Here is a 27,111-nt window from a genome sequence, read left to right on the forward strand (position 1 = left end):
GCTAATATGGCGTTGTAAATAGTCAACTGTTAACAACTCATCGTGATGCTAGTCATGTGACCTGGGACCCTGCCAATAACGTGTAACCTGGGTCACATGACTGATGCAAGAAACCTTACGGACACACAGTCCATAAGATCTAACAGGTGCTTTTACATGCTCTTACACTGAGATATTATAAAAAATCCAATACACTACAAAAAAACAATGAAGCAACCATTGTAATTAAATATTTTTATATACTAATACCAACTCTCAAATATATTGAAGCTGGCTCCTTCCCAGACTTGTCTTCTTAAGGCCAGGACGGTGTCCGTGAAATCCTTCTGCAGTGGGACAGAGAGGTTGAGTCCAGGCCAAGGGGAGACTCCAGAATGAGGGGATGGTTGTAGGATTAGGCCGCGTTCTCTTGGCTTCTGGCAAAGATTACAAGACAGTTGTTGGTGCAGCTCATCGTCCTGACACTAGAGATTAGCCGGAGGTGGAAGGAGTTTGTCCACTTACATGAACTGCGTTGAGCTTTCCCGTCATTGAGCTTTGGATGTCAAGAAGTCGCTGTTTCTCAATGGCAAGCTATAAGGATGTTAAGATGTCAACACTTGTCCATGAAATATACTGAATCACCATAATATATAACGGCATCAAACAATCCAGACGGAATGGGAATTTGATGTACAACAGGTTATCCATCGACAATCCATTGATTATTCTCTGACTAGCTGGGCTGGTTCCCACTGATTGTCAGGGACCTTCTTGCAGACAGATTCTGGGTAGTGACTATTATAATCCTTCCAAACTCTCTTTGGGGACTTCATGGCTGGTGCATAATGCATCCCATGGACTGGCAGGGAATTTGGTAATAGTTACAGCTAACAACATACAGCTGCTCATCCTTGCATAGACCACTAACTAGGTGTTTTAAGGACATCTTCTAGCTCTAATAATGTAATATCCACCTGAGGCCCAGGATGAGTCTATGGGTAATACCGTATATACTCGAGTATAAGCCGACCCGAGTATAAGCCGAGGCCCCTAATTTTACCACAAAATACCGGGAAAACCTATTGACTCGAGTATAAGCCGAGGGTGGGAAATGCATTGGTCACACTCTCCCTAGTATATAGCCAGCCAGGCTCTGCCCCAGTGTATATAGCCTGCCAGACCCTGCCCCAGTGTATATAGCCTGCCAGACCCTGCCCCAGTGTATATAGCCTGCCAGACCCTGCCCCAGTGTATATAGCCTGCGGACCCTGCCCCAGTGTATATAGCCAGCCAGGCTCTGCCCCAGTGTATATAGCCTGCCAGACCCTGCCCCAGTGTATATAGCCTGCCAAACCCTGCCCCAGTGTATATAGCCTGCCGCCACTGCCAGACAGATCGCACAGAAGATATACAGGGGTCACCGGTAAGGTGAGTTTAGATATATTTATTTTTTTGACTCGAGTATAAGCCGAGTTTGGGTTTTTCAGCACATTTTTTGTGCTGCAAAACTAGGCTTATACTCGAGTATATAAGGTAATCCTTTAATGAATAATAAGTGCTTTTCTGCTTAGATCCCACTCCTACCTCCTTCGGCTATGAAGCTGAATAGTTATCAGTAAGTGTCTCACTTGTATATATATGTATGTATATATATTAGAAGCTAATGCTGGAGTCTCACCTGCTCTTCTAGACTGCGGACCACCTCCGTCTGGAGAAGACATTGCACCGCGCTCTTGTCATCCAAGTGATGATCACTGTATAGGTGCCTTCAAAGAAGAGAAACAATAAGTTTCATAATTCAGACACTATGGGGCACATTTACATACCCGATCTTTGGAGTTCACAGAAAGTGCTTTGTCCGCCTATAATTCTGCGTGTGGCGATTCACTAAGATTGAGTGCCAAAAATCATGAATGTGTCACTTCCGCACTCAGGTCCGACAGAGTTCACCATCTTTTCTTGTGGTGCATTTTAAACATATGGTTTGCGATACAATTTAAAAGTTAAATACAGGCGGTCCCCTACTTAAGGACACCCGAGTTACATTCAACCCATAGTTACAGACGGACCTCTCTGACCTCTGGTGAAGCTCTCTGGATGCTTTGCTATAGTCCCAGACTGCAATGATCAGCTGTAAGGTGTCTGTAATGAAGCTTTATTGATACTACTTAGTCCCTTTACAGCAAAAAATGTTTAACCTCCAATTGTCACTGGGACCAAACATTTTTTTGTCTGGATCTACAATTAGAAAATATACAGTTTCGACTTACATACAAATTCAACTTAAGAACAAACCTCCGGACCCTATCTCGGTCTGAATCGGTCGGACTGTCTGATGGCACGCCCTCTAATTTGTGTCGCATGGAAGCCGGGGCAGCAGCGCCACAAAAAGGGTTGCATGCGCCACAATCCCAGCACACACACTTATTAAATACCCGTGCAAGCCGTTTTAGCCCCCAAAAGGTGCACAGTCCGACAAAAGTGTCACCCTAAGTAAATGAGCCCCTATAGGTGCACTGCTAAGTTTCACATCAGCCAATTTGGGGCACATTTACTTACCCGTCCTGCTCGCTATCCCCGATCCGATTCACCTAATTCGTGCGCCTGATTTCCTGCATCTGTCGTTTCCCCGCTGAGGTCACCTTCTTCTTCCCAGTGTATGTGGCTGCTTGACTTGCCACACAATTTGAATTTTAAATCCCTCGCTTAGTCCGAATCACTCGGGTTGTCCCACGCCCACGCTCCCCAATTTGCGCCACATGAAAGTCATTGCAATTGCGGCAAAATCCGACTGTGTGCGCCAAAAGCCCCAATTAAATGCGGCGCTAATCGGAAATAGTTAGGAAACCCAACGGAAATGCGGACCCTTAGTAAATGTGCCCCAATATCTTTGAGTTGATAGCAGCCCTCCTGTATGATTGAGAGATTTCAGTACCTGAGAAAACGTTGGTGATCGGAAAAAGTCTTCCCACAATGTGGAACCTTACAGGCACCTCCATAGTGAGCAGGATAGAGGAGTCCACACCTTTAGGAGAAAAGAAAAATAATTAACTTTCTGACTAAATGGTGGATTGCATAACACAGAATTTCAGAAGAGTTCAGTGCCGATATACAACGCTGATCCTGATCGCGTCGCCATTGTGGAATTCATAAGGAAAATAATGTATATGCTTTTTATTCTCATATTTTCTCAATATGTATAGTGTGGAATGCGAAATACTTGTGGAATGGAGCAGAACGGGACCAATTCGGCAAGCTCTGCGCAGCGCAGCATAATCTGTAGGCGCTATATAAATAAAGAATTATTATTATTATTATTAGAACGGTCATGCGCGGCTGTTTGCTCCATTACTCCCCAGGAGTGACAAAGGGTCCGACTGAGGTAACTGGGACCCCATCGAACCCCTCGTCCCATCACTGAGACCCCCACCGATCAGCAAGTTAGGCCCTATCCTGTGGATCGGGCCTAACTTTGATTCGTGGGAAAAACCCCTTTATGGTCCGAAACATTAAAATGGTTTTGTTTACAATCTAATGTGTATAGTGGGGCTAGTGACCCTCTCAACACCAAATGTCAGAAGAAGGTAAAGATTGGGAAGTCGGATTTCAACATGCCTGATCCTTCTCTTCCTTCTCCATGTTCTGGGCACATGCACTGCTTGCTCTAGTTGATCGGTTTGGTAAATAGGTTTGATCCTATGACTGATGAATGGGTCATCAGGATCACAGTTGGCTTAGGGCAGTGATTTTCAACCTTTTTTGAGCCGCGGCACACTTTTTATACTTAGAAAATCCTGGGGCACACCAACAACCAAAATAGCACAAAATGACACTAAAACAGTCATATTATACATATAGTTAATATAGATTCTAAATTTATTTTACTCACTCAATGAGTGTGAAACCTCTTCCTCAACAGTTCTCAGTTTCTCCCTGTTTTTAGTATATGGTGCTGATTATTATGTGGCTCATATACTGCAAAATAAAGGGGTACTATGAGAAGCACTATGGCCATGAGGCCAGAGTACAAGTGCCAGCTCATATACTCAGCATATGAGTTGGTACTTGTAGTACTCCAGCCTCATGACTATAGTATTTCTCATTTTACATCGCTGCACATTGCCGGGAAACACAACACAGGGGGCCCCATAGTTTGGGGAACTTTCCCAGTGGCACACCCGACCATGTGTCGCGGCACACTAGTGTGCCACGGCACAATGGTTGAAAATCACTGGCTTAGGGGACCAGAAATGCCCTTTAGTCTTTTTTTTAGACTTTTTACATTTGACTTGTTGCCATACAGAGCTATCTATGGTCACTTGGCCCTCAGACACTGACCGATATTCACACTCTTATGATACAACTACTGACCTGTCGTTACTCAGCCCATCATTCAAGGATTTCTTTTTGGATCTCTCAGTATTTGAGGACAATTCCGGCACATAGGCAGACACTGTGCTTCCCTTGACAGAAGTTTCCTCGCCTTTTCCAAAGCTTGATTCATGTTGGACCCAGCCCAGACTGCCAAGACTGAATCCTGTGACAACATAATCACACCGAGTACATATTGTCAGGGGGAGACTTGGTGAAAGTCAAGGGAGGATCAAAGATTTCACATATTTAAGGTGTGTAGCTCTTATTTTCATTCAGCTGCCATCCAGTTCCTACTTACCTGAGGGCTTATCATCTTCAATCTTAATTAAACACCCACCATACGGCTATAATCCTTTGTACAAATAAATCGTTTCTATAGTATCGCTTTTTTAAAGGAAAACTAACACTATTCCTACAACCATTCCTATAATTCAGTGGCTCTTCTTGTGGTTGCAAGACACTGGGGGTCATTTACTAAGGACCCGATTCCCGTATTCCCGACGTGTTACCCGAATATTTCCGATTTGCGGCAATTTTCCCTGAATTGCCTCGGGTGTTTGGCGCACGCGATCGGATTGTGGCGCATCGGCGCTGGCATGCAGGCGACGGAAATAGGGGGGCGTGGTCGAACGAAAACCCGACGGATTCGGAAAACCCGCCGCATTTAAAAAAAGAAATTGGTCGCACGGGCCATACTTACATGCACCAGGAAGAGATCAGTGTACTCTGACGCAACTTGGCGGACCTCGGCGCAGCAGCGACACCTGCTGGACATCGGGCGCAGGACCTTCATGAATCGCCGGAAGATCCGAACGCTCGTCCGAGAAGCCGCCGCTGGAACACGAATGGACCGGGTAAGTTTTTCCCCTTTGTGATACATGTGATGAGTTTCCTGTTTAGTCTCACTTTTGCGACTTTTTATGCTATGTGACTTTTTAGTCCCAAATAGTAGCTGTGAAAGTAAGTTGGGTCTAGCATTGCTCTCTTTTGGGGCTTATTAGGTGCAAGAATGGGACAATTTCAGAACCTAAATGTCTCACAAGTTGAACAAACATCTGGTCTACAAAGATAAATCCGGCCACTGCACTAAATCCTGGAGGAAGATAACTATGGTTAACTACTTGATTCTGCACCTTAAAAGTCTCAAACTGCGAGAAGACTCACAAAAAGATGCACAAAAAAAGAAAAAGAAAGCAATAGGAGTGATATGTGCATGAATATGAATGTGCATGAATATGTGCATGAATTTGCAACTACATGTGAGATATAGACATCTATAAACGTCTAGGTAGGCTGAAAATGACATTGGTGTAATCGGATGCCTGTAATGGGTACAAATATTTCTTAAAACTATCGTCACAGATTACTAGGATTTCTAAAGGTCGTTCACTTAATATTTTGTCGCTTTCTCTGGAGGACCAGTCCTGTCCTGCACTATATAGATGACCCCATTTGATCTTAATGGACTCAATGTAATGCACATCCCGGTCATTGGGTATTTCTTTCTCAGATGAATGTCCCTAGTTTTATGCCATCACCATATCACATTTACCTGGAGGCGCAGAGTGCACTTGTTTGTTTTTGGGCATTACATGAAAATATCTTGAAGACTGTAGATTCGGTACTGATGATAATGATGATGATGATGATGATGGTAATGATGGTGAAGTAGAAGATGCCAGATGTAAAACAGGAGATTGAGAAGCAGAGTCTCTGGTAATCTGGGAGAAGTATGAGAAAGAGTAAGCAGTGCAACCTCCTAAAACTAATAACTCTTTAGAATTTTTATAAGCTACTAAAGTGAGTCATTTTCTAACAGAAGTTGAAGCAAACAGTCCTTATATAGATGTCACTGTTGGTAAATCTAGAATGCTGGCAGGAATGATTCAACTTATGATTTTGGAACTAGTTAGCCATGGAATGGGGTCACAACTTTCCTCCAGTGGCAGATGTCAGGGGAGATAAAGATAGGGCAGATGGAATTCAACATGTCCAATCATTTTCTTGTCACAGATGATAACCCATTATCAGAGGTACCTCACACATTCCTATTGAAATGAAAAGGCCACGTTTTATATGGAAATGTTGGGTCCTCCAAAGCGAGGAATACTCTTTGGTAGCCAATCTAAGTTTTGGCTAATACTTTAGATGGGGCTCTGAAAAAGTAACACCCCCCCCCTATAAATGTAAGATTCCTTAGTAGTATTTGTAAATGTAGTTTTCTAAACCAGGACTAACATATTGATGATCTAAGACAGTGATGATGAACTGTCCAGAGACCGTGTACCCAAACTACAATCAAAACCTACTTATTTATCCTAAAGTTCCAACTTGCCAATTTCAGCAGTAAATTAATGGTCTCTCCTCTGTTACAACTTTCAATTGTATTGGTGTCCCGAGGAGGGGGACATGGTGTGCCCCTACAGCTGCTACTGCAGTAGTTACACCACTGTCAATTCTTGATGTTATGTATGCAAACCCCTTATTGATTTTACAGCACCACAGAATCAATAGTGCTATAACTGAATAATAATAATAATAATGGTGTGATGTCTGTATTATACATGCACATAATTATTCAATATCTGGCCTGGATCTGTATCATTCATATATTGATTATTATTATCTAACTGCAATATATTTTGTTTTTTTTATGGGCTGATATTTGGTGCTTTATTGTGGTATTTATAATTTCTGGGATGGTATTTTGTGCTGTATAGGGGTATATTTGATGCTTCTCTAATGGCTGTGCTTGGTGTTGTAAAATATTCAAATAGGTTTTCCTAGATGGGAAAATAAAAACATTGCCTTTTGTGCTACCCTGTAAGGCAGCCTTTTAGGAAACCTAATAACATGATGTGGGATTAAAGCCAAACCAGTATATCTATTCCAGAAGGAACAGATTCCCGGCTGTAGACAGCGCTGTTTCAACCTGGTTGCGCCAATGGCTATAAGTCTCCACACAACTACATGGCAGCCTTAAATGGCAAACTGTCTGTAAGGAGAACTCTTACTCCCTGACCCTAGTCAAAAGCCTCTCATTTAGCTAAACCAGTTCCCTACACTGTACTGAAGAGATGCAACCAAGTGTAAACAGTGCTGTCTACAGTTGGGAGTCTCTTCTTTCTGGAATAGATATACTGGTTTGGCTTTAAACCCACATCATGTCATTAGGCTTCCTGAAAGTCATGCTTGATGGAAAGGGGCTGCAACGTAGGGGCAAAGAGGCATGGTTTTCCTTGTCCCATCTAGGAAAATCTATTAGCATACTTCCCAGAGTCCCGTAGTGGAGCATCCATGAATATAGATCTCCACACGCCTGCGAGGCGGCCTTAATTAATAATAGTAATAATATAATCTGAAAACTCTCCTTAAGGAGGACTCTTACTCCCTGACCTTGGTGTTGTAACCCAACATGCAAGTAGGTAATGTGACCAGTTACCATGATCTCTCACTAGATTGCAAATTGTGGGGCTTATTTACTAAGGGTCGCGGTTCGCACTTTCATCGGACTGCTCATGGTTTTCGGTATTTGCACCGCTGGGACAGGTATTTAGCAGGGGATTGTATTGAACGAAACAGAATTTTGGCGCAGCTACGTTGTCTTCCATGCGACAGAAATCGGGGGGCGGGCCATCGGACGATCTGACGGATTCGGACTGAGCGCAGGATTTAACATTCAATTTGTGTCGCAAGACAATGCACTTACATGCACCACGAAGAAGAAGGTGAACTCTGGTGGACCTGAGCGGGGAAGCGACACACATGCAGGATATCGGGCGCACGATCTTAGTGAATAGCGCCAGAGTGCATTATGGTTGGAACAATGCACTTTGAATGAACTCCTCGGCCGGGTATGTAAATGTGCCCTGTGTGTTCTGGAAGGATTCCCTACGACTTTGATGACCTATACTAATGGTAGGTCATCAATGTATACTGTAGATCCCAGAAAACTCTTTGAAATTATGATGAAATAGTTGTTGGATTTTCAGGGATATGGATATAGTTTGAATGTGAATACTTGAATATTTGTTGTAGGATCCAACACAAGTCAGCCAGTGCTGAAACTAAATATGGAACGTTGCATTTATTTGCATGTCAGCCGCCAGTCTCGCCTCTTCTTACAGAATATGTTTATTCAGTTTGCGCACACGCTTCACATGTTCCACGGTATAGATAGATTGCCGGCACCAAATGACCATTATCAGGAACCTTCCTGTGTTTGTTGGTCTTATGGCGCGTGATTCATATCACAATTAGCGACGGTGTTGCAGCCAAGACTTTGAAGTCATCCACTCCATAATCTTCTCTTTCCAGGAATAAGACAAGCAAATCATGACACAATCCGATAATTGTTATAATAATTATCAGGGGAGCCTACCACCCACTTCTCTATTTGTCTTAAACATTTCCTTTTATGTTTGGAGCGGATTTTATTATTTTATGTTTATTTGATGTTTTAATTGCAGTTGATCTTTAGAGACGCACTACACCCACGAAACTGCATTATGCTATAGATGCTTTCCATTTTTAACTTTAAAGTGCAGAAATGCTGATTAAAATCCATATGGTATGATGCAGATGTTATGCCGAAACAATCTACGTCTTATGTGATGATATCGCATGAGCTCATTGTGGTAAAGGGGTCACCGTGTTACAGGCAGGAGAACAAGTGCTAAGCAGATTTTCTCAATAGCAGAACTTCATGGGAATATATTAAGATGGAGGACTGTCATATTGGGGCACATTTACTTACCCGGTCCCTGCACGATCCCTGAGGTGCGTTGTCCGACGAGGATGAAGTCTGCTGCGATTCATCAAGATTGTGCGTCCGAGATCCTGCATCTGTCGCTTCACCGCTCAGGCCCGCCGGAGTTCACCGTCTTCTTTCCGGGTGTATGTGAGTGCATGTCTTGCAACACAATTTGATTTGTTAAATCCCACGCGTAGTCCAAATCCGTCGGAAAACCAGGCGGAAATTGCGGCCGCGGGACCTTAGTAAATAAGCCCCATTATATCACATCATCCAGGTGCATCATAGCATCTAGACCAGGGGCGTAACTACAGCAGTAGCAGCCATTGCGGCTAGTATGGGGCCCGCAGTGTCAGGGGGCCCCGGCATGTGAGCTGACACTATAGAATGGAGAATGTGCACCATTATATACATTCTTCAGCACAATATGTATATAACGGTGCAGATCTTCCACAGTATACAGCATGAATCAGCAGTCAGATAAGAAGTGTCAGGTAGAGGGAGGAGACAGCAGAACGACAGGGCTCTACATCCTGCTGTATACTTCTCCCATGTGGTCACCAGCTACTGGGTTGTGTAAGTGTATCAATGTACTAATAGTGTACAAATATGTATATGTTCTGCGGGGTAAGGGGCCCGATTCAGGAGTCTGCTATGGGGCCCTGTCTGCCCTAGTTACACCCCTGACCTAGACATTTGCTTACCTCTCCCATCTACACCGTCATCACTGAGGGAGCAGCTCCTTAATGCAACCAGTTCTCATCATCTCAGCTCAGTTAATATTAAGTAATATTATGGAGACTTAATAGCTATGTCGGCTATCCTAGCAGCAGTTTCAGGACAGTCAATGTCCAACTTTTTATAGAGCTTTGAAACTTGACCAATAGTATCAGCCATATCACTTTTGGGTTTATTGAATGGGATGGAGATTGCTGTACATATTAGTTACTTACACTCACCGGCCACTTTATTAGGTACACCTGTCCAACTGTCCAACTCGTTAACACTTAATTTCTAATCAGCCAATCACATGGCGGCAACTCAGTGCATTTAGGCTTGTAGACATGGTCAAGACAATCTCCTGCAGTTCAAACCGAGCATCAGTATGGGGAAGAAAGGTGATTTGAGGCCTTTGAACGTGGCATGGTTGTTGGTGCCAGAAGGGCTGGTCTGAGTATTTCAGAAACTGCTGATCTACTGGGATTTTCACGCACAACCATCTCTAGGGTTTACAGAGAATGGTCCGAAAAAGAAAAAACATCCAGTGAGCGGCAGTTCTGTGGGAGGAAATGCCTTGTTGATGCCAGAGGTCAGAGGAGAATGGGCAGACTGGTTCGAGCTGATAGAAAGGCAACAGTGACTCAAATCGCCACCCGTTACAACCAAGGTAGGCAGAAGAGCATCTCTGAACGCACAGTACGTCGAACTTTGAGGCAGATGGGCTACAGCAGCAGAAGACCACACCGGGTGCCACTCCTTTCAGCTAAGAACAGGAAACTGAGGCTACAATTTGTACAAGCTCATCGAAATTGGACAGTAGAAGATTGGAAAAACGTTGCCTGGTCTGATGAGTCTCGATTTCTGCTGCGACATTCGGATGGTAGGGTCAGAATTTGGCGTCAACAACATGAAAGCATGGATCCATCCTGCCTTGTATCAACGGTTCGGGCTGGTGCTGGTGGTGTAGGGAATATTTTCTTGGCACTCTTTGGGCCCCTTGGTACCAATTGAGCATCGTTGCAATGCACAGCCTACCTGAGTATTGTTGCTGACCATGTCCATCCCTTTATGACCACAATGTACCCAACATCTGATGGCTACTTTCAGCAGGATAATGCGCCATGTCATAAAGCTGGAATCATCTCAGACTGGTTTCTTGAACATGACAATGAGTTCACTGTACTCAAATGGCCTCCACAGTCACCAGATCTCAATCCAATAGAGCATCTTTGGGATGTGGTGGAACGGGAGATTCGCATCATGGATGTGCAGCCGACAAATCTGCGGCAACTGTGTGATGCCATCATGTCAATATGGACCAAAATCTCTGAGGAATGCTTCCAGCACCTTGTTGAATCTATGCCACGAAGAATTGAGGCAGTTCTGAAGGCAAAAGGGGGTCCAACCCGTTACTAGCATGGTGTACCTAATAAAGTGGCCGGTGAGTGTATATTGTATACTAGATGGATGATTGGAGAACTAATTTGCCTATTTTCCCAGGAAACATCGCCGTCTGCATTCACCGTAACTCAAGCTACAGACCCTCTTTGGGCTCCCAAATGAAAGCAAATGGAAAGCTCCTCGACCATTGCCATTTGTGGGGACATACTGCCCTGACTCATATGTTCATGGTGAGTTTTTTAGCTAATTTACTTATTACTTTGGAGTGTGGATTCAGACTTACTGGATGGATCACCACAGCTTGCTTATTTTCATGCAGCAGGGCCCGCAGATACGAAGAAGAGCTGATAGCGGCTGGTGGGCTTATATCATGGCGGGTCACCATGATATAAGGACTCTGATGTTGCTGCTAAAAAAAAAAATTATATTAATATTGTTCATTATTTATATTACATCTTATAATCATTAATAAAACATTACCTGGTGTAACTGTGAGCCGGCTGTAGCCTTTCTGCAATTCCACTGACCCTTTCCTTTTCCATCTGGAGGAAAGTCGCTCTCTGGAGATGAAGTTTGTACATTCTTGTCTTGGGAGCTCGGCATCGGGGACTTTAATCAGCTGCTAATGAGGGGTTAAAGCAAACTTTATTACATTACTGGTGTAATATACATTGAAGGTCACAGAGGGGTGCACAGCTCCGTGCAGTATAGCACCAGTAATTGTGCTCAGACATTGGCCCAGATTTACTAAAACCTCCGCGCTAGTTTTCTGTTGGACCTTTGCACATTATTTCATGTGGAAACTGCTCGCACATGTATTTAAGAAGTGTACGAATCACATTTGTGGCGCATGCTGCCCTATACCCGATGCGACACAAAATTCTGCACTGTAATGGGCGTTCCGGTGCTCAGTCGGACCGTGCGCCACATTTATCATGTAAAGTCCGACAGAAGTGTGTCGCAAGCCCTATGTTAAAGGTGCACCAAAAAATGGCACCAGGGGGTGCCAAATTCATGAAGAATAGGTGCCAGAAATCCTGAATCTGGGGCACCCTGCTTTATACACAGGCAAACTGCACATAGTACTCTCTGAATATGATTTCAAGAGTGACTAAAAACATGTCCTATATCATATCCCAAATTTTTTTGACTCATGCAGTATATTACGCTCCTAAATTGTTGAATCGTTTTAGGACAGATAAGAATGAGAAATGACCGAAATGTCATCTGTTTGATGCAGATTTGGTTCACATGATGTGGAGGTGCCCTAAACTGCATAGATATTGGAGGGACATAGTCGAAAGACTATTTTCTAGTCAGTTACCTAATGATCCAAAAATATGTGTTGGAGTAGTGGGCCCGCAGTCACATATGTGATGAAAGGCTTGCTGATAGCTAAGAAAATTATGATGTATAAATGGAAATCTGCTCAGCCACCAAATGTTGAGGAGTGGGAAATGAGACTGGATCTTTTCATCACAGCAGAACAAAAGAAGATTTGTACATCAGGTAGAAAATTGCCCTCAAGGGATATCTGGCAATTATGGATGAATAGACCACGTATTAGGTAATATATATTTTTTTCTGTCTGCTTGTCGGTTTTATATAATTTTATTTAAAATTTTATTTATTTTATTATAATTTATATATATATATATATATATATATATATATATATATATATATACACTCACTGGCCACTTTATTAGGTACACCTGTAAAACTGCTCGTTAACACTTAATTTCTAATCAGCCAATCACATGGCGGCAACTCAGTGCATTTAGGCATGTAGACATGGTCAAGACAATCTCCTGCAGTTCAAACCGAGCATCAGTATGGGGAAGAAAGGTGATTTGAGGCCTTTGAACGTGGCATGGTTGTTGGTGCCAGAAGGGCTGGTCTGAGTATTTCAGAAACTGCTGATCTACTGGGATTTTCACACACAACCATCTCTAGGGTTTACAGAGAATGGTCCGAAAAAGAAAAAACATCCAGTGAGCGGCAGTTCTGTGGGAGGAAATGCCTTGTTGATGCCAGAGGTCAGAGGAGAATGGGCAGACTGGTTCGAGCTGATAGAAAGGCAACAGTGACTCAAATCGCCACCCGTTACAACCAAGGTAGGCAGAAGAGCATCGCTGAACGCACAGTACGTCAAACTTTGAGGCAGATGGGCTACAGCAGCAGAAGACCACACCGGGTGCCACTCCTTTCAGCTAAGAACAGGAAACTGAGGCTACAATTTGCACAAGCTCATCGAAATTGGACAGTAGAAGATTGGAAAAACGTTGCCTGGTCTGATGAGTCTCGATTTCTGCTGCGACATTCGGATGGTAGGGTCAGAATTTGGCGTCAACAACATGAAAGCATGGATCCATCCTGCCTTGTATCAACGGTTCAGGCTGGTGGTGGTGGTGTCATGGTGTGGGGAATATTTTCTTGGCACTCTTTGGGCCCCTTGGTACAACGCCACAGCCTACCTGAGTATTGTTGCTGACCATGTCCATCCCTTTATGAGCACAATGTACCCTGTAACATCTGATGGCTACTTTCAGCAGGATAATGCGCCATGTCATAAAGCTGGAATCATCTCAGACTGGTTTCTTGAACATGACTATGAGGTCACTGTACTCAAATGGCCTCCACAGTCACCAGATCTCAATCCAATAGAGCATCTTTGGGATGTGGTGGAACGGGAGATTCGCATCATTCATGTGCAGCCGACAAATTTGCGGCAACTGTGTGATGCAATCATGTCAATATGGACCAAAATCTCTGAGGAATGCTTCCAGCACCTTGTTGAATCTATGCCACGAAGAATTGAGGCAGTTCTGAAGGCAAAAGGACGTCCAACCCGTTAATAGCATGGTGTACTTAATAAAGTGGCCGGTGAGTGTGTATATATATATATATATATATATATATATATATATATATATATACATATATATATTTATATTTTATCTCTTTCTCTCCCCGATTGGCGACTCTGGGGTGCTATGGGTTATAAGGAAGTATATTAATGTGTGCAATATTATAGAATTTCTCTTGCACTTTGTACGTATTAATTAGGGTTTGTAATATATTGCATCATTATTGTTATATTTTTTGTATTGTGAAAAAAATTCAATAAATCATTCATTACTCCTGCATAGCGTCGGACCGGCCCACCAGATGACCCAAGGATCCTCCGGTGGGCCCCAGCTCCCCCATGATGTTGCTTGTAACCAGGGCTGTGGATTCGGAATCGTGGAGTTGGAGTCTGAGTCGGTGAAAATTTTGGTTGGCGCCGGAGTTGTGACCAACTCTGACTACAGAAACATATAATAACTTATAAAAATGCAAAAATTTCCTTTAAATGTCTGTTCTATTCCCGATCTTAGGATTTAGGCCAAAGGTGAGCAACATTTATTGCTTCAAGGGCCATACTGTCATATTGCTCAACTTTAACCGGCACCCTAGAAATTATAACTATCACAGTGCAGCAATAAATACCACCCAAGAAACCAAATACTGCATTTAGAGCAGACAATAATAATGCAGACCCCAGAGCAGATAATAATAGTACTGGAGACCACATAGCAGGCTTAAAATACTGGAGACCCGCAGGGCAGACACATACTGGAAACTCCCAGAGCAGATAAATACTAGAGAGACCCCCAGAGTAGGCAAATACCGGAGATCCCATAGCAGACAATAATAGTGGAAACTGCATAGAAGACAATACTGTAGACCCCCAGAGCATACAACTAATAATACTTTAGGCCCCAAAACAGACAAGAAAAAAATGCTCTCCTTTCCTGGCTCTTCTTCTCCTCCTTACACCACACTGCAGCTCCTTCTCTCCTCCATGAGCTGCTCTGCTTTGTGTCCATGCTGCTTGTTTGTAGCCGCATGGGGACCTAGTGCAGAACTGCCCCAAGTGAGGTCCCGGGAGCAGTACAGTACAGCTGACAAGTACTTACCACTCCTGGGTCTTCTCCTGGGGAAGCTCTGCTCTGGGTCCTGATCCTGATGCATACAACTAGTGTCAGGAGTCAGGACACACAGTGCAAAGGCAGGAGAGGACACTGGAGCAGTGAGAACTTCTCAGCTGCACTCACCATTACCCGGCCTCAACCTCTCCCATCAGTTATGTAAAATCAGTTATGGAAGTGCTGGTTGGACACTGACTGTCAGCAGGGTGCAGACCGCAACTCATAGCTTGACAGGCTGCATGTGGTGCGGCTTGTGTTCCCCTCATCCCCCCATGAAGTTGAGATGCTCTGTGTATAGCTGCATAATCTGTGTGCGCTATATAAATAAAGGAATTATTATTAACACCTTAGCGCTCTGCGCCGTAGCTGTACTGCGCTGAGTCCCGCGATTAGCGCTCAGCGCAGTACAGCTACGGCGCAGAGACGATGCCGGTTCAGCGCTGTATAGGAGCCGAACCGGCATCGCTAGCCGCAGGATTTCAGCGGTAATCTACCGCTGACATCCCCGGCTAACACCCGCGGTCGGAGTGGGCTCCGATCGCGGGTGTTTAACCCGTTAAATGCCGCGGTCAACGCGACCGGGGCATTTAACATGCCTTCTGGGGGTCTTTACCCCACGATCGGCCCCCCCCGCACCGTTTTCGGGGGGGGCGATCGCTGTTTTGGCTCCTCTGGGGTCCGATCGGGACCCCAGAGAAGCCTGGAGGGTTTACCTTTAAGATGGCGTCTGTGACGTCATCTTAAAGGCAAAGTGTCAGCCTATGCATCTGCATAGGCTGGCACTGATAATACCCTGCAATACATTAGTATTGCAGAGTATTATCAAGAACAAGCAATCAGATGATTGCTTGTTCATATCCCATGGTGGATCAAGTAAAAAAATGTAAAAAAAAAGGTTTTTCAATAAAAAATTACTTTATAAATCACTAAAAATGCCCATAAGCCAGAAAACATATAAAGAGACATATAACGCTCAAAAAAGTCTAAATCATAACACAAACCCCACATATATAGTATCACCGCGTCCGTAACAATCCATAGAATAAAACTAAATAACTATTGAACCCATATGATGAACGCCGTAAAAAAAAAACGTCAAAAACCCGCCAAAAATTATGATTTTTACCTATTATATCCCACTAAAAATGCAATAAAAAGTGATCAACAAAACATATGTACTCCAGAATGATATTGTTGCAAAGAACAACATGTCCCGCAAAAAACAAGCCATCAACCAGCTCTGTAGCCAAAAACGTAACAATGTTATGCCACTTGGAAGACGGCGATGCAAAAATGATAGATTTTTCCCCACATTAGGGTTTTATTTGGCAAATTTAGTAAAACATAAGAAAAAATATTCATGTCTGGTATCCCCGTAATCGTATCGACCCATAGAATAAAGATAACAGGATTATTAGGATATACGGTGAACACGGAAAAAAAAAAAGTTAAAAATCCAGTACAGAATTGATGCTTTTCTACTCATGACCTCAAAAAAAGTTCCAAAATTTTCAACAATAGGTGATACCAACCCCAAAATGGTAACACTGGAAAAAGCATCTCGTCCCGCAAAAAAAATGCCGTCACATGGCCCAAATAACAGAAAAGCGAAAATTTTATAGCCTTCAAAAGGGGGCAACCAGAAAACTAAAATCCTGGCAGCTGCAGGGTGCTCCTTCCCTTCTGCGCCTCACTGTGCCCCCATAACACAAGTAACGGCCACGTGTGGGGTGTCGCTGCACTCAGGAGAAATTGTAGAACAAATTTTATGGTGAGTTTTCTCTTTTTATCTTTTGGAAATGTGTAAATTTTAGGGCTAAATGAACGTATAACCGACAAAATTTGATAAATTTGAAATTTCTAAATTTCACCGCCATTTTGATTCAATTACTATGAAGATCTCAAGGGGTTAACAATCTTTGTAAAAGCTGTTTCTGATAGTTTGAGGGGTGCAGATTTGAAAATGGGTTGGTTATATAGGGGGTTTTGTTGCTAAATATGTAAAATTTGATTTCAAACAGTATTTATCCCCAAAATAGTCAATTCCGAAAATACGGAAAATCGCTATTCGATTTGTAGGCCGTGTGACGTCAAAATAAATTATCCAAACATTTCAAAAATTATGAAAATGTAAAGTAGACAAATGGGAAATGTTATTCTGCAAGTTATTTAGGTGGTAAATCTATCTGCCTGAAAACGCGGTGATTTAGAATTTCGAAAATGGCAAATTTTTCTAAAAATTCATCATTTTTTTCTTTTTTTTGTAAATAAACGCAAAACTTATCAGCCAAAATTTACCACTAAAATGAAGTACAACATGTGGGGAAAAAACAATCTCAGAATCGCTTTGATAAGTAACAGCGTTCAAAAGTTATTACCACAGGAAGAGACACTGGTCAAATTTCAAAAAAAAGTTGCGAGCCTTAACCTGCAAACAGGCTGCGTCCTTAAGGGGTTAATTATGACTGTGACTGCACTTTGTGTACATGCTCAGGAGTGAAGCTCCTCTGCTATAGATCAGAAGAATAAGTTACTGGGAAGGAATGCCTGCATTTATCTCAGGACTGCTAGAGGGACCAGGAAAACAGGACTTAGGAGTCAAAGTTGTGGAGTCGGTGACCATTTTGGTGGAGCTGGAGTCAGAGTCGAAGATCTCGAAATTGAGGAGTTGGAGTTGGAGGTTTGGCTTACCAACTCCCTGCTTATAACGTGGATAGAAAGGAATGAACAGGTTAAAAAAAACATTCAACCCATTACATACATTTGAGTAATATACTAAGTTTATTCCTAATAATTAGGTCATATTAATTGTATTAGGATTGTACCGCCATTGTTTGTACTTTCAATTATTGTACCTCTTCGTGAATGATGAATGACTCTTAGACCTGCCTCCAGACACACTCAAAAACATCTAAACTTAACTTGATTGAGAAAAGCAAGATGGTCATTTCAAGTAATTGCTCACCAGTTGTAATTATGACCAATATGTTAGGAGGTCCTAGGTTCAATGGTGGAATTGCTCGAGAGGCTCAAGATGGCCCAGACTGACCACCAGTGTCACCTTTATTCTACCCTTCTCTCTCTACCTTGACCATTTGGAGGTGCTTAGTAGAAGTACTTAGTAGAAGTACACTTGGTGCCATTACAACCATATGTCCTTCCATTGACAGCCAACCACCCTCACTTTTGCTGGAATGTAATGATATACAAAAACCTGGACTGTTATGGACTACAACTGCATTGCCTTTAGAAACACATTCAGGTTCTATCTGGAATTGGATAATTTGGTTTCTATATAGGGGCCTTGTGGTTGTCTCCATCCCACTTTTGATGAGTGACCAGTGACTGCTGGTGTGATGATCTGGGGAATCAATCCATGCAAAAGTCGATAATGCTCCCCACCCCCGTGGAGGGTAAGTCATGAATGACGATACCAACATTTGCTTGGTCTGCCTAGTAAAATTTATTGCCAATTGGGTATTTATGGGATCTGCTGCTAACATACAAGTGTGTAGGATTCACAGGCCTGGCTGCAACATCGGGGGTCAATGTCCCACAGAATAACATACTGAAACTTTTTTGCCTTAACCGTATCTTGTCTTGTATACAACCGTCTCTTAAAGCCTCGTCTTCTTCATTCTAATATTGTAATAACATATCACCACTACAGTAACACAAAGTTTCATTCCATTCCAACATCTCCTTCTTGGTGCAGGATTTTTTTTGTCTTACACTTTCACTCCACCACCCCTAACATGGGCCGAATATTTATCAGTCCCCTAATGACAAGCATGTATGTTAATCAATGTGATGATGAACATGTCCCTCGTGTCTCCCGTTAATACATCATGGCGCAATGGCATGAAACTTACCCATCCACTGTGGACATTGCCACCTGTCTCCAGACAACTGTGCCTTCTACTACAAAGAGATCTAAAAAGTGACTTTCCATGGAAACTCCCCTCCCCCAGCATAGAGCACATTTCCATTGTGACTGCTACGTCTGCTGCTCTGCACATTTCTAATAACGTCTTTGGGTTTGTCTTGTCTGAACTCGGTTTTTACAGGAAATGAAGCCAACGTGGGATGTGTCTGTATCTGCCGCTTCCCTTCCTGTGACTCTTTATGAATGAGAGAGATAAAAGAGACTCCTAAAACTACATCTCTCTGTAACCTTTGTAAGGAGGAACCGTCTGACATTACCATGAACAATACAAAAAAATTTTGTAACAATTTTACCGTAGATAAGAAAGGGTAAAATTATAGTTAAAGTATTCTACAAATCTAAAAGGAATTATTTATAAATCCCTAAATCACTCCCCACCTTCAAAAATCCTTAACTCTTTAGACGTCGCTGCAGTTTTCTACTGCTCCTGCGCTAGACCTGGCTGTGGGGAGAGTGACTGAGCATGTGTGTCCATCATGACCTAGTGTATTAGAAAGCTGTACATACTGCCACACACGTTGAACACCAGGTGGCACTATACTACAGGCGTCTAATTGATGTTTTATCCTTTGCTGGTGATGGCCACAATACACACTACAGTCGTGGGCATATATGCCTTATATACCCCTCCATTGTAGGCAGCATAGCTCTGTATGGTGGTACCATCACCTTGCTATATAGCAGATCCATTTGGTGCTGTGCCCGGCATCACACAATTTGGAGTTACGCATCAGATATATCTAAAGTATCTGTATAAAGAGTTTGTATGTTTTCCCCAGGTATCCATGGGTACTTCTTATATTAATTAACAGAAATATTCTTAGCTGGTGCTAACCATAACGCAAGATAATATGGAGTGTGTGCACTGCAGACACTAGGTGGCAGATGTAGATCACACATTGTGAACCAGGCTGCACATTGTCTGATGTTGGAGAAATATAGAAAGAGAGGTGGAAGAACATGAAAGTATGTCCTGCAGGGATCCTACTTATGCTATAGGAAGAGAGGACTTGGGAAACATTATCATCTACCCCTGGTGGCCATCCTCACGTCAGTAATAAAATTAAACTACATTCTAAATAGATTGCATGACTTACCTAGAACTAATACTGTTCTACAATCTAACTTATAGCTGCATTCACCATGGTGAAAGCTTCAGAGCGGAAATCATCCAGCATTGATTATATTCACTTTTGATTTCAATAATAATAGTAGTAAAAACATCTACAGTATATGTATATAATAGTCACTTTTAAGATACAAGTCACTACATTTATTACTGGTATCCAACCAGTACCTACCACTATATGTATGGTGGTAATATTGGTACCTGTGTTGGGGGTCTACTTGAAGCCCGTCAAAAATAACTTTATATTTTCCTCTTTTTAATACATTGTGGATAATGGTTCTGACAGATACTTCTAAAGTATATACATCAAGCTCCGCCCGAAAAGTGGTGGTGATGACCTGGAAGGACCAGGAGCCCCCTCCATTAAAAAGATGGATACTACTCATTAATAGTGTCATTCCCCACTACCGGTCCCTGTATACCAACAGGAAGTGTCCCCAGAAGTTTGACCGCATCTGGTCCAGATGGTGCGCGACTCCCCATACAGCCTTATAATCACATGTGATTTATATTCCTCTCCATGATGAAGGAGACTGAGCGTGCTGGTATGTGTGTGTGTGTGACTGATTGTCCCTGTGTCAATAGTTATTTGTGTTGTATCAAGATGTCTGGCTGCAGTATCCTGCTGTTATCTACTGTGTAATATCCCTCAGGTAGTTTTGAAACGCAGTAAGAACCTGACTGTTACCATGGCTGTTGTATAATAATCCTGTATTGGGGGGAAGGAAATATGTGACAGACAATCTTGATTTCTGGTTTTGTTTATTATGTTTGTATAAAAATTCAAAAACTGCAAAAATAAATACTTTTAAAAAAAAAATACATCAAGCTCCAAATCCATTGGTTCTTCATATCAGCAGAGAAATCGGGTCAAGTACTGCAAAGGCCAGGATGAGGGGTACATTGGGCACAGTGGTGTAACTTGCAGCTAATAAGCCCCAGTGCAAAGTCTGTGCCGGGTCCCTAAATATAGTGTATGGTTTATAGTTACTAGTCTACTCATATGGGAAAGTGTTAACTTATGGACCCTCTAAGCCTATTGGGCCTTGGATGCGACCAGACCATGTGCACCCCGTTACGTCCCTTTTTGGGTAGTTACCTGCCAGGGGATGAAGTTTATAGACTCTAATTTGTAAATTGGCATTTGGTACTCCAGAGAGGATGCTAAATAGTGAATTCATCAGGCCCCTACTTTGTATAGTTGGGGTGTCAAAGGTGACAAGATGTGGCTTAAATAGCAATACATTGTATAAGGCAGTCCCTTTTTATTTAATTCCCTGTTCTAAAACTTTACAACAAAGTCAAGATCATCACTTAAATTAATTGAACTTTGCAAAGAAGAGACACAGGAAGCAGAAAGATCATAAATCACCAAGTCGCTAACAATATGATGGTGGGGTATCACTGACGTGCTCCGTAATGTTCTGCATTCATCCCTCTGACCCCGATTTTACTACAAAGCCCACAAACTATAATTTACTGCTGGAATGGTTCAGTCTTATTATGTAGCACATACAAATCTGCATGAAAAGTGCTAAAAATATATTTTTGGGGGATAATTCTCCAATTATTCTTCAGTTATTTCATCTCTACCAATGGGTTGCAAACTGTTTACAGGGTAAACAATGCGTATTCTATCAAGCCACCTACTCCGTGCCAGAGAAATCTGAAGCACCGAGTATTTATAGGCTCCAAAGCAAATGGAAAATATGTATAAAAGGAAACAAAGACACGGGGAATGGTAATTAACTCTGCCGACCCCGGTGCTGCCTTCTTCTTCTTCATTCCAGACACTTAGGACTTGGCTGTGAAGTCACCAGCACTTGCATAACACAAGTGTAAGTGCGTCTGTAAGTGAGGTGTCTAGTGCGGGTATGTAACTTTAAGTAATATTATCAGGGTCGGATCCAAAGTTTCTTACAGAAATTGTGACTCAAGTTATGTCCTGAAATTGTGACTCGAATTATGTCCTACTGACAGTGAGTTTAAACTATACCCACTGTCACATATGCACATGATATAAGAGACAGGGGCTACTGAAGACCCTTCATAGACCCTTCATAGACGAAAGTGTCTTTGCCATTAAGTTGTTGTCTATAAGGACCTGTCGTTTTAGGACCTTCAGTCCCCATTATTAGTAGTCCATTTATGGTGGTACTGCATAGGTTCTCACATAGGGCAGTGGTGGCGAACCTATGGCACGGGTGCCAGCGCAGGCACACGTAGCATTTTCTGTGGGCACCCAGGCCTTCACCCCAGCACAGAATTTGAAGACGTGATTCAAGGCTTCCTCCTGAGGTCCAAGACAACCATGGACGTGCTATGCTCAGTGCTATTTTAAAGCGACACCTCCTTGGCTGCCAGGACTACACAAGAAGCGAGAAGGTGCAGACAGAGATGGCTCCTGCTCTGGGTCCCCTGATTCTTCCTCTTCAGGGAACCCTGAAAGAAAGCTACAATCCAAATTTCTCCATCTTTTTTCTATTGTATTGTCGGTCTCTGGACACCAATACGATTGAAACCTGTGATACAGCAGAGATCAATAGGTTACTGCTTAAATTGTCACATTGGCACTTTGTGACATAAAAGTAGGTTTTGGTTGTAGGTTGAGCACTCTGTCTCTAAAAGGTTCGCCATCACTGACATAGGGTATAAAACCAACAAAACTTTCAATGAAAGTGAGACTTGAAAGACATATATAGCCCCCCACAACCCATGGTAGGCAATATAGATGTATGAGCATAGGTACGGATTGTTTTAGAATACATTTTTTATGCACCTTAAGGTTATCCCAAAGCCAATGTCCATCGAAGCCATCGAGCCAATGTCCCTAACAGGCACCTAACTTTTTATGTTGGCTTCTAAACAAGTTAATGGAAGCAAGAGTATAGAGCTTGCACTTCCCAATAAATACCAATCTTAATGACCTGCCAAAAATCCATGGATCTCTACGTAAGTTTCAATGGCCGACATCCTTTATGCTACATTGGAAAGTTGTTGAAGTGATGAGACCCCCAAGAAGGAATGATGGCAGAGGTCTTTGGCTTTTTTTGCCACCTTGTCACTAATGTAGTGTCCTCTAGTTGGAAAGGAGGGACAGCTGTCATGTATTGCTGTGCCTTGTTTGTTTTCCTTTGACTGAAGCTAGTCTGGAGCGGGATCAGCTTCTGCACCTGTTTTTTGGAATGGGATTACCAGCTCAAAGTAAGGCATGTAGTGAAGGGCTGTCTGCCTCTGCTCCATTCGATTGATGGCATGCCAAGCTGCTCTTCTCACAGAGTATATGTCTTGTGGCTCACCACCAACAGGGAGTGCACTTCAAAACACAGCGAGAAATCGGATACCCGTGTTATATGTCAGACGCTGCGGACAGGGCCAACTCGCTCTCCCAATGTCACTGCGCTGGGGTGCGCACCGGCCTGCGAGCGTCTGACTGTACCTGGGAAATCACTATCTATTCTGTGAAGCGCTCTCCTTTGTTCCAATAAAAGTTATTATCTCTCAATATTTATGCTTATAAAATATGAACACAAAACTTTATGCACAGTTGAACAGATGTGATTTGGAGTTTCTAATATTAGTATTATTCTGGGGGGGATACAATATTAAATGAGGGTTCAAATTGGAGCTTTAAAGGAAATCTACCATTTGATTTGATGCATTATGAAGCAAACGTACCTTGAGAATGCTGTAGCTACACTGATGCAGAAACATATCTTGTTTAATCACTGAACTGAGTGGTTTTGCTGAAAAAAAAACAATTATAAAATTATGATAATGAGGCTCTGCCGCTCCTGTGGCTGCCGCGTTGCTTTCCTCACCCTAATTATGCACTGCTCCACCCTTGTCCTGCCCAGCATAAGCCGAGAATATGTCATCACTGTGTTATCCCTGACAGGCAGAAGTAATCAATAGCTGCACCATCCAGACAGGTTGATTAGTCCTGTCTGGACACTTCTGGCAGCTCTTTGATGTATGAAAGCCAGTCTGCACCCAGCTCTCCCATGGTCTTTAATTTTATAATAGTTATTTGAGAAAAACCACTCAGTTCAGGGATTAAACAAGATATGTTTCTGCCTCAGTGTCGCTACAGCATTCTCAAGGTATGTTTGGTTTCACAATGAATAAAAACAAATGGTAGATTTCACTTAAATGTTTTTTCCAGGAATGTGGAGCTGGGGAAAAACAGGGGTGGATTAAGACTACCATGATAACCCCTACAAAGTCACCCCACCTCCCTCCATAGGCAGAAGAGCGGCCACACTGAATATCTGGCAAAGTATAGAGCAAGTCTTATACTTTGCGGCGCGGACGCGGTCACGGTGTGGTGATGCACCGTGCCCGGGAGCTATTGAAATCCATGGGGGCCGTGATCTGGTCACAAACCATGTGACCAAATAACGGCCCCCGTTGTGGCCATGTGAATGAGGCCTTAAAGTTTCTGATGCTCAGTCATCGATATACGATTGTTCTGACATCTGCTAGCATCTAAGCATCATTTATATATTCATACACACATTTAAATACTTTTATACACAAACATAAACATTTGCACACTTATACAAACAGTATATACAAATCTTTAAAAATCTTAAAAAAAACCACATATATAATATATACATATCTAAACATGAAATAAGTGCAGGGACATAGTGCCCCCTATGTCCCTGCACTTAGTATAATGATGTCCTTGAGGATGCATGAATAAATAGACAAGTGGGTAATGGCCAATGGCAGTGATAGGGAAGGGACACACCCACTTGTCAAAGCAATAGTAACACCCAGTTGGAATTTTATTCATAAATTTCTAGGAGGAATAACAGAGGAAGAGCACAACACATGGTTATAGTAAAAATATGCTCAAGAATTGGTATACTATGGGAAATACTGGTATATACAAAGACTGACAGGTTCCCTTTAAGCCTCATCTATTTACTAATATCTACTCTCAACTTTACCATTTAACATGCACCAACATAGAAAAGAAAGAAAAAAAAAATATCTCCAAAAGATGAATGTGCATCATACACCATGGGCAAGATAAATGGTATTATATTAGATATAGAAGGGAAAGGGATAGATAACCCTTGTTATCCCATATCTAATCATGGAGCACTGTCCAATCTATTAGTACTTGTTAGATAAGATTGTATAAATATATGAAAGCTAATACATTTCTCAGCTAACAGACTGAAAAAAACTGCAATAGGGTGACAGCGCACCCCTTTATATACTGGGCCCCTGTGCATCAATGGTATCTATCTGCAACTGGAGAGTATGTAAGTAGACGGATAGGGGAGATAGGTTTGATATTAAATACATAGATAGATAAAGTAGGTAGATAGAGTAGGTAGATAGATAGATTTTAATAGATTTGAATTTGAATAAATAGAGAAAAATGTAAATATGGTAATCGATAAATATAAAATAGATAAATATAGGAGCTATAAAGATAATGGGCCACATTTATCACTCGTTTTTTCTGTTGTTTTTGCGCCTTTTCATTCAGGCGCACCGTTTTTGCGCGATTAAACGCCAAACTAGCCGCGCAGCACAAATAAGCAGCTTTCCCTCATCTATTTTACCAATCCAGATGTTTTGCTGCGCCTAATGATATTCATCACTTGCAACGGTTTCATTTAGGCGCAAAAACGGGCGCAAAAACACTCCAGCTCGAAGGTGGCGTTATCTGAGAAGAAAGCACTGAGCCCCTTTGCAGAAGAGCTCATTTCTAGCAGCAGAGCTCAGCCAGACACTGGAACATATAATAGATACATTAGATACACTGCAGACAGGAGCTGCAGACTCTATTTACAGTTCATCACTTCTATTTACAAAATATTCTGCAAAACCTGAGCTCAAAGCAAGAGAGAAGAGACGTTTGCACAAGTTTGCAGAAGTTTGCAGATACTACAAACAAGTGTCCCCCATGTAATTCTGCACAGTGTCTGAGGGGGATATTGTGCAGAATTACAGGGGTGCAGCAAGAGGCCAGCACTGGGGGATCCCCTCCAGGAGAAGCCCCTGCTGAGGAGGTCACTGGGTGCAGGGTGTCACACACCTGGGTGCTGCTGTGAGTGTTATTTTCATTCTGGGCTGTGGGAGAAGCAGAGAGGAGCTTGTAGCAGGATCACATGTAAGAGCCCGAATCTAACATTGCGCCTAAACTGTGTTAAAGGAAACCTACCACTTGTAGTGGCAGGTTTCCGATGGCAATACCGGGCACCAGCTCAGGGTGAGCTGGTGCCGGAGCTTATTTTAGTTAGTGTTTTAAACCGCGGTATCGCGGTTTAAAACACTTTTTAAACGCTATAGCCGGCGCAGGCAGGTACGCGCTTGGCGCTTACCGTGCGCGCGGCTACATAGGAAGTGAATGAGAGCCGCGCGCATGGTAAGCGCCGAGCGCGTACCTGCCTGCGCCGGCTATAGCGTTTAAAAAGTGTTTTAAACCGCGATACCGCGGTTTAAAACACTAACTAAAATAAGCTCCGGCACCAGCTCACCCTGAGCTGGTGCCCGGTATTGCCATCGGAAACCTGCCACTACAAGTGGTAGGTTTCCTTTAAAGTAAAGTGATTAATAAGAGGCAGAAAATCACCTTATCACAGATGGTTGTAGCTTGTGATAATTCTGGCAAAACAGTGCGCCAGAATTTAGGCGCAACTACTACACTTAGGCGCACAAAAGTGATAAATGTGGCCCATGATATTGATAGATGTGAGATAGATGGATTGATAAATAGATACAGCAGCATAACGATCATGGTCACAGAGGGTGCGACTGCGACCGGGTCCAGGGATGGAGGGGGCCCACAGCCTGTCAGACAGCAAAC

General features: G+C 42.7%; 1 protein-coding gene across 3 annotated transcripts in view; it reads right to left on the minus strand.

Moving 5' to 3' along the window:
- The window catches only part of FOXP3 (forkhead box P3), a 43,704-nt gene that overhangs the window by 7,767 nt on the left and 8,826 nt on the right, over positions 1-27,111 (minus strand). Inside the window, exons 1-9 of one of the 3 annotated variants that reach the window (XM_072123564.1) lie at positions 19,077-19,187; positions 11,711-11,852; positions 11,514-11,639; positions 5,909-6,077; positions 4,354-4,519; positions 2,918-3,007; positions 1,661-1,748; positions 505-573; positions 254-416 (exon numbers count right to left, since the gene is read on the minus strand). In XM_072123564.1, the coding sequence (XP_071979665.1) occupies positions 254-416; positions 505-573; positions 1,661-1,748; positions 2,918-3,007; positions 4,354-4,519; positions 5,909-6,077; positions 11,514-11,639; positions 11,711-11,833 (994 nt within the window). In that variant the 5' untranslated portion in view covers positions 11,834-11,852; positions 19,077-19,187. Of the gene's footprint in view, positions 1-253; positions 417-504; positions 574-1,660; positions 1,749-2,917; positions 3,008-4,353; positions 4,520-5,908; positions 6,078-11,513; positions 11,640-11,710; positions 11,853-19,076; positions 19,188-27,111 lie in introns of those variants that run through there. The other 2 variants (XM_072123565.1, XM_072123563.1) reach the window with 2 other exon arrangements.

This window comes from Engystomops pustulosus, chromosome 9, assembly GCF_040894005.1.
Source record: "Engystomops pustulosus chromosome 9, aEngPut4.maternal, whole genome shotgun sequence".
Classification (NCBI taxonomy): Eukaryota; Metazoa; Chordata; class Amphibia; order Anura; family Leptodactylidae; genus Engystomops; species Engystomops pustulosus.